The following is a 15932-nucleotide window of genomic DNA, read 5'->3' on the forward strand; positions in this document are numbered from 1 at the left end:
TTGCAATTTAGCAATTGTATGTATTGATTTGAGTGAATTTTTTGTCAAACGTCTTAGGGTTAACTGCTCATCAATATTAGTTATACAAACACAATATGTTTCAGAAGATGTGGTTATTTTATTATTAGTCGATAATAAATATTAAAACGTTTTTTTTTTTTTTTTTTTTTTTAAATTGGTTTCTGGCGAAATGTACACTTACAAAGGGGGATTTCAAAAAACCTGGCAACTACGGTACATACGGGTCACCCGGAATTGCCAGGTCTTTTGAAATCCCCTTTGTCAGTGTACATTTCGCACACTTACAAAGGGGGATTTCAAAAAACCTGGCAACTCCGGGTGACCCGTATGTACCGTAAACCCATTGTGGTGCGTTCGCTGACACTCAAATGTCAACTGTATGAGATCTAAATGTTAAATGCTGGTTCCATGTCAATTCACGAGGTGGATACATCTCAAATTTCAAGTAAAACATCCAGCTGAATTGTTGGGTTTGCCAGGACCAGAATTCACTTGATCTAGGTTAATGGTGGTGTATTTTTGATGCAGAAATGTGCGTATCTATGGGAATATTGTAATTAATTTTAAATACGTCTGGTGATTAGCCTCGCAGTTCGACCATTAAAACATTTTATACAGAATCGAATGCCTTTTACGCCCACAATGTGATTGGTTGTGAGTGGTCAGGTCTCCTGACCCGGAAGAAGGAAGAAAAATACGCTCAGAGCAGCAAAGCAGTGACAGCAGAGGTAACAGAAACTGGAATAACTCATCAGTTTCATGATCGCATTAATTTTTTTACATTACATCTATGCATCCATTTTGATCTTTTTACATTCGAATAGCTTGCAGTTTTCTTGGTGCCAGTCGCATCTTGATGGTCAAGATGCGACTCTCAGCCAAGAAATAGATGTAGTTTTGTATCCCTCCCGAAATTTATTAGTGATCATATTCTGATATTCTCCAGGTATGGAATATGGCATCAATCGAAACACAGTCCATGTTAAGCGTCGGATTGATTGGTAAGTTAACTTTCTCAAGACAGTATTTTACCTCGTTCTTTTCCATGGGAGATTAGCGACTAATAGAGTTTGTGCTGTAAAATCACATGACAGCAGAGCGAACTGCTGCAATAGCAGAATTCTCACATCTTGTCTTGGTTGCGACACCAGAAGGTCTCAAACTTAATTTATTTGTATTTTTATTCATGTGTCTGGGCCGCTCCAAGTATTTCACAAAAGAGGGATTCAAGTACTGTAGTAAAAAAAAAAAAAAAACTACATGTAATCCACTATTTATTAATAACGACCCAGAATATTATCGGTTCTTCAAAACAAGATTGGAGACACAGTCATTTCCTAGGTACTTTGCATACTTCCTCAGCAAGTCTTGCTTTGAAAATGACTGGGACTAGTTGACAGGTTGTCTTTTTTTTCCACTGTCATTTCAGAAATAAATGTCACCAAACAAAGCCATGAACCTTAGCTATGGTAGCCTACAGGCGATTTAAGAAAAGGAAAAAAACGGGGGGGGGGGTGGGGGTGTTGACCCCGGGGTTGACCCCTGCACCACAATATTGCCTCATTGTGTGTGTCACGTTATCCCCAGAAAAAGATGTGAACGGTGACACTCTGTGGGTGTGGTGTTATCCTTCGGTGGACTCTGATCTTCGAAGCGTCCTCCTGAGCAAGTGCTGTTTGACGCAGAGCAAGGATGATTTTCATACCTTTGTATTTGGCCAATTCTGCCGCATTTGGTACTACATCAGCACACTTGAGGTCGAGGAGCCAACACCTCTAAACAAGGTAGCTGGCTCATTCATAACAAGCATGGCACAGAAGTTGCTTTTCTTACATCTTAAGTTGTTTCTCCCTTTGCTAGGTCACGCATTTGTCAGTGGTAGTTACAGCAAAAGACTTCAACCCGGAGAAATATGCTGCGCTTAATCGAATACTCTGCAGGTAAAGTGTGTATGCGAAGATTATCAATACTGATTATTGCACGATTTGAAATGTTCACCTTTAAGAAATCTTTGTTTTACTATTTAGGATGTACATCAAATATGGCAGTCCAGTGAAAATGATGGAGGTCTACATCGCTGTCCTCATCAAAGGTATTTGCCAGAGCGAAGAGAATGGCTCGTTTTTAGCCAAGGACTACGACATCCGAAAGGCATTCCTGGCAGGATCAATCAAAGGTAAAGAAATAAAATGCACTTCATTTCATTAATAGATGATCCCTTCATATCAATTGGAAGTGATGTAAAATATAAATTTCCTGGGATAGGGTGACTTATTGAACTTTTACTAATTTAACTTGAATTAAAGACTAGATTTAAAAACAAAACTATCATATCAGATTGAAAGAACATTTGGAACATGTGGCAATGTTCTGTAGCAATTTGAACCTTGAAATGAAAGAATCCAAATCAAACTAATAAATGTGTTTTTTTTATTATTTATGTTAGATGTGGTATCTCAGTTTGGCATGGAAACCATCATCCTGTACACTGCTGTCATGCTGAAAAAAAAGATTGCTGTCCACCACCCTCGAATTGAAGCCTTATTGGAATTCACGAGGTAAATTTCATCCGAACATTACATTCGTAATTCAATTATTTTTTTGCGTGCTGGCCATGGTTACACACTGTTAATCTTTTCTTTTAGAGTTCTTCCTGCTCTCGCGTGGCACAGGAAAGACTGGTCTATTCTACATCCATATGTGCACCTGACTGATACTGAACTGGAGCATCTCAATAAATGCTCAGGTGAAAAGGTTTCCTATTTTCATTTTGTCACAAATAATTATCAAAGGGAGTCACTTTAACTCAACATTTGGACATAGTTGGAATAAATGGGAGACTTGTAAGTTTTGTTTTTCGACAGGATATATAGCAGGATTTGTCGATCCAGAGGTGAGCAACAGATCGGACCTGTTTGATGTGTATGTCAACCTCCCAGACAGTGTCATCACTATTTCACAGAGTGCCAAAGGTGCTGTAATTTTTTTCTAACACTACAGTACTGAGTAGTATTTTGCCTGACAATAAATGATGTCTTCCAACGCAGAGGCTATGATGATGGGGAAGTTACATAAGGACATTGGCAATCTTATTGTCCATTCCGCAGAAGACACGGAGAAGTCAGATAGTCAAGTCATTAAGGTAAGAGTTGTGTTTTTGTCTTCGAAGCTATCAGGAATGGAGATAAATGTGACAGCTACATTCTGAATTACAGGACATTTCTTTAAAGACCCAACAAATTCTTGCTCATTTGGGGACCTTGGCTGATCAGTGTGAAGGCTCTAAAATTACTTTGGAATATTTAAAGCAGCAACATTTCCCTCCAGCGACGGAAAACTTCCTGTTTCATCTGGCTGCGGCTGAGCAGATTTTACGGATGTAAATCTTCTATACAATTTTTGGATTCTCAGATGCCGTCCAAAATGGTGACGGTTTGGGCACGCCTGTCACTTAAGCAGACAGGACCCTGAGTATGTATGACAGTAAAAGTGTGGCAAATATGGCGTTTAATTTAAAAAATTTTTTTTAACTAAAGTTTTCTTGCTGACCTCAAATTCCAAGACATAATTCTGTTTTACTATATTGTCACCATGCCTCATTGTTCAATAGGTGATACACAGTGCAGTAATCCAGGTCATTTTTGCGACAAGGAGAAGACTCGTACAAACAAGTTTTTGATTTTAAGTTAAATAATAATTTAATTCCATGCCTACAGATTGTGTACTGTCTCTTTTCAGGTTCTACCATGTTTGTTATTATGTTTTAGGGTACATTTGCTATGAATGGTTAAGCGCCTCAGTATTTCCTTACATAATGCAATGCATAGAATGATGTAACATTGGGAGGGTTGCATTTATTTTTTATGAACAGATTTGTATTTGGCATCTATCAATGCTCAAAATATTCATAGAGTAATAATAAATGTATTGTTAAAAAGCAATGCGCTGCTTATTTCTCATTTGCTTCGAGCCCTTTCAGTTTTACTAACTTGAGCTCAAAGTCCTCGGTGGTAGAACAACTGTTCTTCGGCCACCTTGGCCTGCAGGTCTTTGTCAACATTTTCTCTCCTTATCTGGGGAAAAACAAGGTCAGATGAGCTCATGTTGATCCATTCAGACGAGAAGATATTCAGAATCTTACCGTCCCAAACCGAGGGTAGAGACTGAATGAAATTGGGATCATCAGACCGAGGACGAGTGCTACACTTATGTGACGGACAGGGGCGACCAGCAGAGAATTCTTCTGGAAAAATCTTGTTCTGCAAGAGAGCACTTTAGTTCACCAATAATTCCAATCTGATGATTGCCATTAGAATGGACTGACCTCCGTAAGACTGAAACCAGGAGATTGGGAATAGCAGCAGTTGTGCCAAATAGGACTGCTCTGGATAATGCAGTTTCCATCACAGCCTGACAAACAATAGTGCAATAGTGTGGATGACCAACATGTCCAGTCGTGTTGATGTTTATACTCCTCTATTACCTTTTCTGCCGCTGCCTTAGATATGCCCACAGAATTACCATTGGAATCGAACACTTGGATACCATTTTCACATTCTTCCGCTCTGACAGTCAACACGTTGAAGAAAGCAAGAGCAGCTGGCAAGACAAAACATGTTATGCTCTGAAATATATTATCATCAATTCGTGACTGTCGGGCAGAAACTTTCGATGTCCAAAAATAAATATATTATTTTAAAATTTCTAACAATGGAAATATAAGAGGATAACAAACCTGAGAGTGGGATTGGTGCGGTAAACCTGAAGAAATTTTGGATGAGTATGCTTCTTAAACCAAGACGGTTTACAATCATTTGAGGTAGGGCCTGAAACCAAAAAGCTGCATTGTCCTAAACAACTTACAATATGAAAAGGACATAAACTCACAAAAGAAGGAATAAGGTACATACACGAGCTGCAGAATAAATTCTGCCTTGCCAGGGATGATGATAATAATTTTGGATTGACAAACAGACAATTCAATAGTTTATTTATTACTATGGCTGCAAATTGTATTAGATGAGAATTAGTCAGCAACAGTTTGGTGGTGAAACTCTTGTCATTTAATTGCATGTCATTAAACTGCGTATTGTGGTCATGGCTTTCACACCAGCTACAGTTGTCACACAATAATTGTTGTACATACCCCTGCGCATGTTGTATAGGAGACCGTCCCCGCTATCAAAAGGAGCTGCTTCAGAGACGGCGTGTGACCCTGCAGATAAGCAAAAAGTGCCAACTCCTCATTCATGAGTGATTTCATTGCAACTGTCAGAGCAGAGGCCTTATGCAGTCAATTGAGTATTGCAAAAAGTACATTACCTGCTCTGAGGAGCGATTTCTGTTGGCATAGTTGAAACCGGCAGTGTAACTTTGTAATAAAAACTGCAAGGAGACGTTTCAGGGATGAAAATTGAGTGGTATGAAACACACGGTTTAAAAAAAGTAACTCCCATACCTGCCAAAACAAGGTTGGTTTGATATTTCGATGCGGCAAAAAGCTGGCAACCACCTTAAAATAGAGCCATTTTTAATATTCCTCAAACAAGCGGCAGACTATTACATATTTTAGGACGGACGTACCAATGGAGCTGTAAATGGCAAAAATGCTGGAAAGAAATGAGACAAACAAAAAGGGCCTTAGAAGCAGCTAACATATCCACAATTGCACAAAGTTCGATATTATCAATCAGTTCTATGAATATATATTTTTAAATGTACTGTACCTGGAGGGCGGAAAACTAGTGGAAGCGCAGAACCAGAATCGGCATGGACACACGACTGTTAAGACAAACCAGTGGTCAAAACATTCAATTTAGCTTAATTTCTAAGACAGTCAACTATGCGGAAGCATTTAATGAAAAGCCCAAATTAAGATATATGTAAAAGATAGGCCAAACAATATTTTTATCAGCTAAAACGGGTCTGTCTCCTGCATTAGTACTTACAAGAGAGATGTTCCATGCATGTGCGTCCTACAGGCAGGAAAAATAAACAGAAACATTGGTACTTGGTACGGTTTCAAAAAAGAAAAGCAAACAGAGTGCATCTGACCTTTTTGTTGATTATTTCTCCATCTCCAAGTTGGGAGCGACTTTCTTGTATTTCTGCCTGAGAGGAGCGGTATAATTAATTCACAACTCGTGGCACATCACTGGACAAGTCTCCAGTCTTGTTTAACTGTTCTTGATACTCACGTTTGATGTGAGCAGAGATGATGGATCCAGAAGATTCACCCAGATCTTTAAACGACTAAATACAGACTGAAATGAAGAGTAACACAAGTTCATCAATGAAAGGATATACATTATCATATGGTCTATTTATAACTCTTCCTTTGATACTGTATGTTTACACAAATAGCTACATAATACACTATATTATGATACCAACTACATGAGTTATTTCACTAAATACATATGATGCTGAATCTCTGCTTGCTCAATTACCTCCCCATGGCTCTTCCAGTACAACAGATTGGGATCCATTACATCAATACTGTAATCATCCTTGTAAACTCAATAAACAAGGTTTCCCATTTGAAAATAAAAAAAGATATTCTCACACTTAAACACAAGCTGTCATGTTGTTGAGGTCAAATAGAAACGACTTCCGTGGTCAGTCACGTGTTCAGTTATAGCTTTAGGAACAGTCGGGAATTTGAGAATAAGCGTTCATGTTGACGATTAGATTATGATGTTTATTGTTGAATTTAGTTGAATACATGCATGTATAGTCTATTATTTATATTCAACGGAAATTGAAAGATATACATCTGCATGTTTCAAATACTACCAGCAAAGATTTTTCGTCTTCTGTGTGCACCTGAAGGCATCTTTTATCGATTTTGTTTAATTTTGCTTTTTCTTTATTTTATTTTTGGGTGTTTTTTGCATTGAAGAACAACAATAACAATACTAAAACTATATCCATCGTATATGATTAAAGACGCGTCAAAAAAAGTAACGTCCACCCGCCCTCTCTTCTGACATCATCCAAAATGGCAGCCAGCATTGGAAGACTCCTCAGGACATCTGTGAGTTTACAACTTACTTTACACTAAATTGCATCACGATGTCTGTTTACGTTCACTTTACGTGTTGGTAATATCAGTAGAGATGCTATTGAAGAATGCATGACAAGCTTTTTTAGGTTATGCTGACTTACGTTAAACCAGCAGGAGCAACCTCTGGTTTGTGACCTCTTTCCGCGTTTCAAATATACTCTAAATGTATTCTACATTTAGATGATCAATTAAACATCATTTTCACTGCCGTTTGTCCCTTTCATGTAAAGCACATGTTAAAATCTAACATACTGTTTTGCTCCAGTACTTCCTGCTGTTAAGTGGTTACAAAACTAAGAACAGGAAGTGCGCAGGTCTTTTGGCTTTGAGCACATGCTCAGTTTGTCAATTGTTGATTTGTTTCAAGAAACTTCCCATGGATACTGTAAATTGCATTACATGCTGTAGTATTAGTTAGTCATGAAGGTTTTCAAAAACGTGATGAGCTGCATGTTAAATGATGACTGTCATTTTTTCAGGCAAGAGTTGCAGGAGCATGTCGGCAAGGAGGTGCTGCAGCCGAACGAATTGGGTCTGCTTCGGTGCTGCCGAGGGCCTGCTTCTCTAGCGGTATGTTTAAATGTCACTCTATTTCTACTGAAACCACTCGTCTGAATAATAAGATTTTGCACAGATATAGCACAAAGTAGTGCCTAGTTCACAGTCTCCTAAGCGGTCATGTGTTCTTTCAGGCTCTTGCAGATGGGCCGCTGCAGTCACTCAACCGGCACCTGCTTTTAAAGCCACCGCAGTCCATAACGGGGAATTCAAGGAGATGAGCCTGGCTGACTTTAAGGGCAAATATTTGGTCCTCTTCTTCTACCCGCTGGATTTGTGAGTGCTGCCACTCCCACTGACTAACTTCCAAACATCCCGAGCTGACCTGTGATTTTGAGAAATATTTCCAGAATGACCATCTTAGGCCAGACCATCTATCTGAAGCACAGGTGTCAAACTCAAGGCCCGGGGGCCCAGATACAGCCCGCCACATCATTTTATGTGGCCTTCGAAGACAAATTGTGCATCACATTCGTGTGTCATTTCTAGAAATTGTCTTCACTTTTAATATCTTTTTTTCATATTTGACCAGTTTTTACTCATCTGATTTGAAAACGAGTTATGTCAGTTTGTTTTGTAGCTTTTACTGTATGTAATATGAAGTGCTCATACATTTATTTGGGTTGAGTCATAATGGCCCTCCGAAAGAAGCTATGACTACAATGCGGCCCGCGAAAAAAATGAGTTTGACACTCCTGATCTGAAGAAATGCTTGTCATGTGAATTAACACAGTAAATTTAACAAGGGTGCTGGTGGGGGGAAAAAAAAAAAGGTAATTTAGCGCATGAGCATGCATGAGCCAGGAACAGATGTCTGGTATGTACATTATTGTAAAATGGTTTCCTTGTGTTTGCTTTATTGTAGCACCTTCGTATGCCCAACAGAGATTATCTCATTCAGCGACAAGGCTAATGAGTTCCACGATATCAACTGCGAGGTAGTGGGTGTGTCTGTGGACTCTCACTTCACGCACCTAGCGTGGACCAATACTTCTCGCAAGGTATGCTCCCTTAACGTTATGCTCGTTTTGTACACACCTAGTGTTGACAAAATGACAATAAAGTTCTGTCTAAGTCTAAGTCTAAATATATTTAGTTTTATTAGTAGTAGTGTTTGTGCAATATTAAGATGTAAAACATTTGCAACAAATAAAAACGTAATTGACTCACGACATCGTGTTGTACATCGTAATGATGGTGTTTGCGTCTGGCAGGCCGGAGGCTTGGGCAGCATTCATATTCCTCTGCTCGCTGACCTCAATAAGCAAATTTCCAGAGACTACGGTGTACTGCTGGAGGACCCAGGCATTGCTCTGAGGTAATTACAATTTAAAGTAATTCAGGGTGAATGCTGACCCAATAAAATTACGTTTCCGTATAATTGTTTTTCCTGATATTATTTTAGGGGTCTGTTTCTCATCGATCCTAATGGCGTGGTGAAGCACATGAGCGTAAATGACCTGCCAGTGGGTCGTAGTGTCGAAGAGACCCTTCGCCTTGTGAAGGCTTTCCAATTTGTGGAGACCCACGGTGAAGTGTGTCCCGCAAGCTGGACCCCCAAGTCACCAACAGTGAGTGGACAATATTCCAGCCTGCCCATATGAACAAACTCTGCAATTCAAAGTTTTTCCTTTTCATTTCAGATCAAACCAACCCCCGAAGGATCGAAAGAGTACTTTGAAAAAGTCAACTGATTGGAAAGCACTACAAGTCCATTTAGGTTGTTAAGTCGCTTTATGCACTGTGATATGGAGAGTTATGCTAATAAAAACTGATTTATGGAAAAGTAAAAGCTCCACAACTGTTGGTACTAGTTTTTGCTCATTCGCACATCAACAGGCATAAGCTCACAACCCCTGTACATAAACATGTTTATTTCCTCTTTTTACAACAATATGCAGGATGAAAATGTCATCAGACGAGGTGCAAAATCAATTTCAGTGGGGAAGGATAAGAACTGAGAAGGCAGTACAAGTAGGGCACATACTGTATATACACAATATGTAGGGGTAAATAAAGACTTTGAAAGGCTGCAGCACTCTGTAGGTATGAAGACATTTAAGTCAAGTAGACTTTTTCATACAGCTCATCCTTTGGACATTCACACACAGCGTGTCATGTAAGGGGCAGCAAACCGAAAGGGTGCGCAAAAGAAATGGCTTACGAGATGCCGAGCCTTTTTAAAGCTTTAAATAGGAAATCAGTAAGTAAGCTCAAGTGGACCATCCAGCCCCAACAGTGCATACTTGCATTGTGAAGCCGATCTGATCGGTGAAACAATTTGATCAGTATGGTTTGGTGAAAACCTCATGCAAATTCAGGCAAGATGAAACGGCGCCACCAGCCCCAACCACAACATACCTTTTGTTTTAGCTGATTTAAAAAAAAAAACACCGTCTTGTAAATCTGTACAACGAAAATACATTTGGGATCTACACCTAAAGGTACATTAAGGTTATATACACTCCCCTCATACATATATTATCTTTACATGTAGACAAAATTCAAACCCAAACATTGAGAAAACAAGACTAAACTTTGGGGGGGTAAACTCATCATATCCATTTAAAAGTCTGTTACTGTACTCCGACTGCAGATCTGACCCTCATTCTCGTCTCCGCAGTCAACAACAGCGCAACTCGAATCGCTGCCACTGGAGGTTGAGGGAGCGTAACAGGAAAGATTAGAGCCGCCAAAATGGGAGAATGACTCAAGTGGCAGCGTCGAGTTTTGCAGTGGAAGTAAATGGGGAACAAAGTACTTGCACTACGCACTAACATTACTGCGAGTTGACTTCAAGAATACAAAATAGAAATCAAGTCAGAATAACTCTGTTATTGTGACACAATAGAACAAATAAAGGCTTTCAATATATTTAGGCCTCTTCACTGAAGAGAGCTGCACCATTCCATCCCTAAACATGTCTGGTCTCAGGTGGGACTGGTTTGGAAGGGAAGCCACGCAAGCCTTAAACATTTGCCCCCAATATTTGTGTGAGCGCAACTGATAAAAACACAACCGGATTTTGATGCCTCATCTGCAGCTATGCATCTGATCACTTCATGTTGCAGCTTTGAAAATCATTCAGAAAATGGAAAACTACATTGTACAAAGTGAGATTCTCGCAATCTCTTTGCAAGAAAGAAAACAAAAAGGATGTTGTTTGCCGGCTGTCTTCCTGGATATTTTTAGGACCTTGCCGTGGTGCTTTAGTCTATTTTCACATTTGTGTATATCTTCCGAACAAAGGCACTTGTTCCCATGTATCCGACGGCACCTGTAAGACACGCACCGAAAACATTTAGCCCTGGGAATTCCACCAAATTCCCAACAAAATGCTGCTTTAAAACCATGTTAGCACTTGTGTCAACGCGACTGTCGGATTTGTTTGTACAAACGAAAGCTACATGTTCAAACGTCATGTCGTCTGCATGAAATACTGACCACACATGATTCCAAGAGCAGTGCTGAAGACAGCCATGTAACCAAAGTAGAAGGATGTCTGGAATAGCCCGTACATCCTGAGATATGCCAGGGAAGAAACCATTCAGTTTGCGCAATTGTTCAGTACAACAACAAGGAAAATATTTTTTTAAAAATCATCCGCCAGCAGACTCACTTAGTTTTGAAGAAATAGTAGTAAAAAGAGTACATGTAAACGTAAACTGCGGTGGATGCAGCAGACAGGAAGCTTGTCCATTGCCTGGAAAGGAGAAACGTCATGATCATCAGGTTATTTTCCAAAGTTACAGTGTGGGACAAGACGCTCACCATCTATAGTCTTCAGCATTGAGCAGGAAATACGTGCACACAATGGTCACGCACACCGTCACAATGCAAAGGATCACCAGGACCAGCATCATGAAGCCGTAGACGTAGTAGATTTTGTAGGCCCAGAAAGATGTAAAGATGAAATACCTGATGTGGGAGGAAAAGTCAACTTGTATAATTGGGATATAGAAAATAACCACTCTCGGGCCGCCGACTTACATTTCAATGAAGATGGACCCGAAAGGAAGGATTCCACCCAGACAGACGATGACAGCTGGCTCCATGAACCTAAGGGCACAAAAATCCACCACACGTGGCTTAGAGCGTTTAAAGTAAAAAAAAAAAAAAGAAAAAAAGGAGGACACAGGCAAAGGACACTCCTGGTTCCACCTCAAAGGATGCAAACCTACCATTTCTTTTCAGGGATTGGCCTCGGCACAGCGTTCACCCTGCAGGGAAAGTTTGGCTGACCGGAAAGGTTCCTCCCCAAAATCGTTCCCACCAAGTTTAGCGGCAGAATGACGAAGAAGCAGATGCAACAAACAGCCACCTGCATATGGAGACACGGATCATTTTCTTTCAAATCAGTTTAAGTGACACCAATTAACACTTATATACCACGACCTTAAAGCAAGGTCACGCTAACCTGACAGTTATATTTTATTCTTTCTTTCTTCCCAGCAAACTAGTTGAGATCGAATCAAGCGCACCTCTGCTGGCATACAAATTCAGTCCAGTTCTTCACAAGAGTGACTTTCACATGTAAAGCAAACTTACAAATGATTCTATTGGTACAAGTTAAGCAAACTTACAAATGATTCTATTTGTACAAGTTGCGTTCACAGCTAAGTAAACAAGTCCAAACGGGAGATCAGCATCCGGGTTCTTTAACACACCCATCTCTAACATACCCCACAGTCCAATTCCATTCCTGACACTCTTCATTTAGAGCAAGTAAATACATTTGAAAGTAAATTGAAACAAAATCATCACGTCAGTATGTTGTACTATATATACTTTTGGTGACCATTTTGATTGGTGGTGTTCCATGAGATTTTTTTTTTTTTAAAACCCACCATGGTGCCAAATGGAATGGCTCTGGAAGCGTGATAGTAGATTGCGATGAAGTTGATGAAGAAGGCAGTTCCGCACACCATTGCCGGGATCATAAAGGCTCCAATGAACATTTGTTTGATCCATCTTCTTCCTGTTTTTGTCAAGAAATCAAAACAAGAACATTTGAATGTCGTATATGACGTGAAAAGGTAACAATCTATTTTCAAACGCGATCATTACCTCCTTGTTTCGCGTACAAGCTTCCACCAAAATAGCCATTCACAGGGGAAGTGGCAGCGTACACAAAAATGGCTGTGCTCAGCATCGATCCTCTCCTGCGGAGCAAAACCAAACAACTCTGTTACGTCTGCGATTCCTTTCACGGAACGGTAATTACTGACGTACTCTGTATATAGGTCCTCGACCATTGCCACGATGATGACAATGAGAGACACAGAGAAGATCTGGCAGCCGGAGCCAATGAGTGAGGAGAAAATGAGTGGATGGCTCGAGGGGCGGAACACATCCCCGTGCACCTGCTTCCAGCCGTATTCATCTCCCAGATCTCGGTCCTATTGGGAAAAGCACGGCGTCCTATGAACTCATTTGAAAGTACTGATTGTCTTTATAGAACCTTTTAGCGAGCTTACCATGTCATCCATTTCCTCCTCTTTGCTGTACCTGGCATAATCCTTTCGGAGAGTTCTCATCAAAATCATTGACACCAGACCCACCAAGAAGATCACCATCATGAAGGAGTTAAAGATGGAGAACCAATGTATCTGGAAAGAAGGAGTGAATATGGTTTCATTTAGACACGCACTGGCATCATGGCCGGAACATGCTTGTGACCTCAAGCAGACATTCTCAACTCACTCACCCGGTGCTGAAAGAAGGACGGGTCGAGATACTTGTCAAATCTGTCCTCAAACTTCACATCAGACTTCTTCCATTTCACCTGTGTATGCATTTCGGGACACTTAACACTTGTTTTCAACAAGACCTACAATACAGGCACAAGAGACATTCCAGTAGCTTGTTGGGTACTTACAGAGTAAGACATTGCAATCCTTGTGTTGGGCACAAGTCGAACTTTGCCTTCACTAGTAAGATTCACATCAACAATTCTGTTGCCGTTAAAGCCGATCTCCAATTTCTTGTACGTCCAGAGGTAGTGATCTTCTCCATTTTCATCTGCCTCGCCAACAATACCTGAAAAATGAAATTGAAATTTGGTACTGGCTGAAAAAGATGGAATATTTTTACCCTGGTCTTTTTTTTAAGTTTTCAAAATCATCCTGGAGTATAAAAATATTTCCAATGAAACTGTAATAGCTTGGTTTTGCATTCCACAACGTAACGTTTCAGGTTGTTTTAGTACTGGAATTTCAACCGCAGCAGCCAGTGGCGCGCGTCGATGCAGCCACAGCACTCAATGTAGTGGGACGCGCCTCAAAAAAGAACAAGGACAAAAAATTTGCTCCCCAGATTCCGGATTGTTCAGCGAGGGAGGGGGCGGGGACAGGTGCCCAACAGGTTGGACAACCTGAAAGATGCTACAACTTAGGCCTGCAAATCTTCATACGGCTCGCTCATCAAGTTTAGAGAGAAACAAGAAACAGAAAAAGCCAAATATACTCACTGTAGAAGTTTTGGATTGTCACTTACCCCAGATGGGCAGGTCATCGATGTACATTTGGTACCAGTAGTGATTCTTTATCGCATAAACAAATGCATCCCGTTTGGCTTTGTCCAGCTCAATTTCGCAATACGTTGTCTGCATGACTTCATCTAGAGAGGTAGATCAAATGTAGTACAATCAAATTGTCAATGTGAAGGCACACATCTCCAAATACCAATTGAAATCCATCTGCTGAAACCACACCTAAACAAGTACGCCCAGGCAAACAATGAATAACTCTGCTTTGGTTTACCACGTCTACTGTTACCGCCATTGCCATTGTAGTCCAATTAAAAAAACCTTAATTACTTGAAATGCTTTTCAATATGTGTCTTGGCAACATGTGGTTAAAGGTCAATACCAAAGCAATGCTTTGACATTTTTATGAAAGGCTCAAGTATTACATGTTGGTGCGATGCAACAGTAAAGTACCTTTGAACTTGATGTCAAGCCCGCTAAATTCCAACTCCACTCCCTGCAGAGCTTCTCCAAGCGTCTCATGGTAATGACTGATGGTTTTCTTTGTGCCCACACAGAATGGTAAAGAGAAATACTTGTACGTCTCCTGTCGGTTGTGGTAAGGCCCCACTGTGTTCATCCATAATACTACCTCCTCTTTATCTGTGTACTGAAAGGAAAAACAAGAACTGTTACAATAAAGGTCAGACATAATATCACCATAAGATGATGTTCCAAATTCACCCCCCAAATCTGATTGAATATTATTCTCACTGTATAGAGCAGGGGTGTCAAACTCATTTATTTCACGGGCCGCATTGTAGTCATAGTTTCTTTCGGAGGGCCATTATGACTGTCAACCCAAATGAATGTATGAGCACCTCATATTATATACAGTAAAAGCTACAAAACAAACTGACAAATAACTAGTTTTCAAACTCGTCAAATATTAAAAAAAAAAAAGATATTAAAAGTGAAGACAATTTGCAATTCTAGTAATGACACGAATTTGATGCACAATTTGTCTTCACGGGCCACATAAAATGATGTGGGGGGCCGTATCTTGCCCCCGGGCCTTGAGTTTGACACTTGTATAGAGTATTAAAGATATTTATTAAACACGCTGCAGTTAACAAGGCATGTGCAACATGCTCAAATCAGGAATACCCGTTTAATTATTCAGGTACGTTTATATGATTGGAATAACAGCACACTTTCTGTGACCTGATAACGCGACTCAAAACTTGAACGCCGGCGCTCCAAAATAGCTTAGTATGCAAGCAAGCCGTGCTAAGAAACCAGCAGGGAAACGTTTGGCCATAAGCACTTAGGCCGATGAGCGTTGACAGGCTAGCTTGCTAATGCTCAGCCTCGCTGTCGTTTTCCTAGCTCAATATTTAAAAATAAGAAACACGACGATTGACTTTTTCTGTCTGCGAACAGAGTACTGCTCTACTTTAAAGTTAAGCAAAACGTTAGCATGTTGCACAGAGCAAACGTCCATTTTTTTAAGCAATCCCCTTTCATTCGGCCTTCCAAACGTAGCCTTACTGTGTGTTCATGTTCATCTGCTTCGACGGATATTAAGGAGCCAAGTAGACCGAGGAACACCGCAGCTGCCACCCTCCACCTGGATGATCCCATTCTTTTCGGCGAAAGTGTGCAGAAAGATCGGGGGTGTTAGCTTTGCAGGGCTAGCCCACCTTCTTCCTGGTTGTATGACTGAGGCGATTTTTTGGGACGCTCTTCTTCTACGCTTAAGGCGTAAGTATTTTACGATTACTCATCGGATATACTTCTGATTGGCTCGAATGAACCACG

At 40.4% G+C, this 15932-nt stretch overlaps 4 protein-coding genes across 4 annotated transcripts; 2 read left to right on the forward strand and 2 right to left on the reverse strand.

Moving 5' to 3' along the window:
- The first annotated feature begins 367 nt into the window (after nucleotides 1–367).
- dennd10 (DENN domain containing 10) lies at nucleotides 368–3958 on the forward strand. The gene is made up of 10 exons (XM_037270798.1): nucleotides 368–749; nucleotides 968–1022; nucleotides 1609–1805; nucleotides 1882–1961; nucleotides 2049–2197; nucleotides 2468–2579; nucleotides 2667–2767; nucleotides 2886–2993; nucleotides 3069–3163; nucleotides 3237–3958. The coding sequence occupies exons 2-10, from the start codon at nucleotides 977–979 to the stop codon at nucleotides 3402–3404; spliced, it is 1056 nt and encodes a 351-aa protein (XP_037126693.1). The 5' UTR covers nucleotides 368–749; nucleotides 968–976; the 3' UTR covers nucleotides 3405–3958.
- sfxn4 (sideroflexin 4) lies at nucleotides 3542–6660 on the reverse strand. Its single transcript, XM_037270799.1, has 14 exons — nucleotides 6471–6660; nucleotides 6219–6284; nucleotides 6076–6132; nucleotides 5970–5996; nucleotides 5748–5802; nucleotides 5605–5630; nucleotides 5480–5533; nucleotides 5344–5406; nucleotides 5168–5236; nucleotides 4757–4847; nucleotides 4505–4620; nucleotides 4346–4431; nucleotides 4163–4280; nucleotides 3542–4094 (listed from the first exon to the last, which is right to left on the reverse strand). Exons 1-14 carry the CDS (start codon nucleotides 6507–6509, stop codon nucleotides 4017–4019), a joined length of 945 nt encoding a protein of 314 aa, XP_037126694.1. The 5' UTR covers nucleotides 6510–6660; the 3' UTR covers nucleotides 3542–4016.
- Nucleotides 6661–6955: 295 nt separating this feature from the next.
- prdx3 (peroxiredoxin 3) lies at nucleotides 6956–9437 on the forward strand. Its single transcript, XM_037270800.1, has 7 exons — nucleotides 6956–7057; nucleotides 7567–7657; nucleotides 7780–7921; nucleotides 8511–8646; nucleotides 8860–8963; nucleotides 9051–9216; nucleotides 9289–9437. The coding sequence occupies exons 1-7, from the start codon at nucleotides 7022–7024 to the stop codon at nucleotides 9337–9339; spliced, it is 726 nt and encodes a 241-aa protein (XP_037126695.1). The 5' UTR covers nucleotides 6956–7021; the 3' UTR covers nucleotides 9340–9437.
- A 67-nt stretch (nucleotides 9438–9504) lies between these two features.
- tm9sf3 (transmembrane 9 superfamily member 3) lies at nucleotides 9505–15755 on the reverse strand. The gene is made up of 15 exons (XM_037270797.1): nucleotides 15663–15755; nucleotides 14586–14781; nucleotides 14141–14263; nucleotides 13524–13684; nucleotides 13353–13430; nucleotides 13123–13254; nucleotides 12878–13044; nucleotides 12713–12807; nucleotides 12493–12623; nucleotides 11827–11966; nucleotides 11636–11704; nucleotides 11417–11563; nucleotides 11265–11348; nucleotides 11090–11166; nucleotides 9505–10922 (listed from the first exon to the last, which is right to left on the reverse strand). Exons 1-15 carry the CDS (start codon nucleotides 15753–15755, stop codon nucleotides 10855–10857), a joined length of 1761 nt encoding a protein of 586 aa, XP_037126692.1. The 3' UTR covers nucleotides 9505–10854.
- Between the last annotated feature and the right edge of the window lie 177 nt (nucleotides 15756–15932).

Source organism: Syngnathus acus, chromosome 15 (assembly GCF_901709675.1).
Source record: "Syngnathus acus chromosome 15, fSynAcu1.2, whole genome shotgun sequence".
In the NCBI taxonomy this organism is placed as follows: domain Eukaryota; kingdom Metazoa; phylum Chordata; class Actinopteri; order Syngnathiformes; family Syngnathidae; genus Syngnathus; species Syngnathus acus.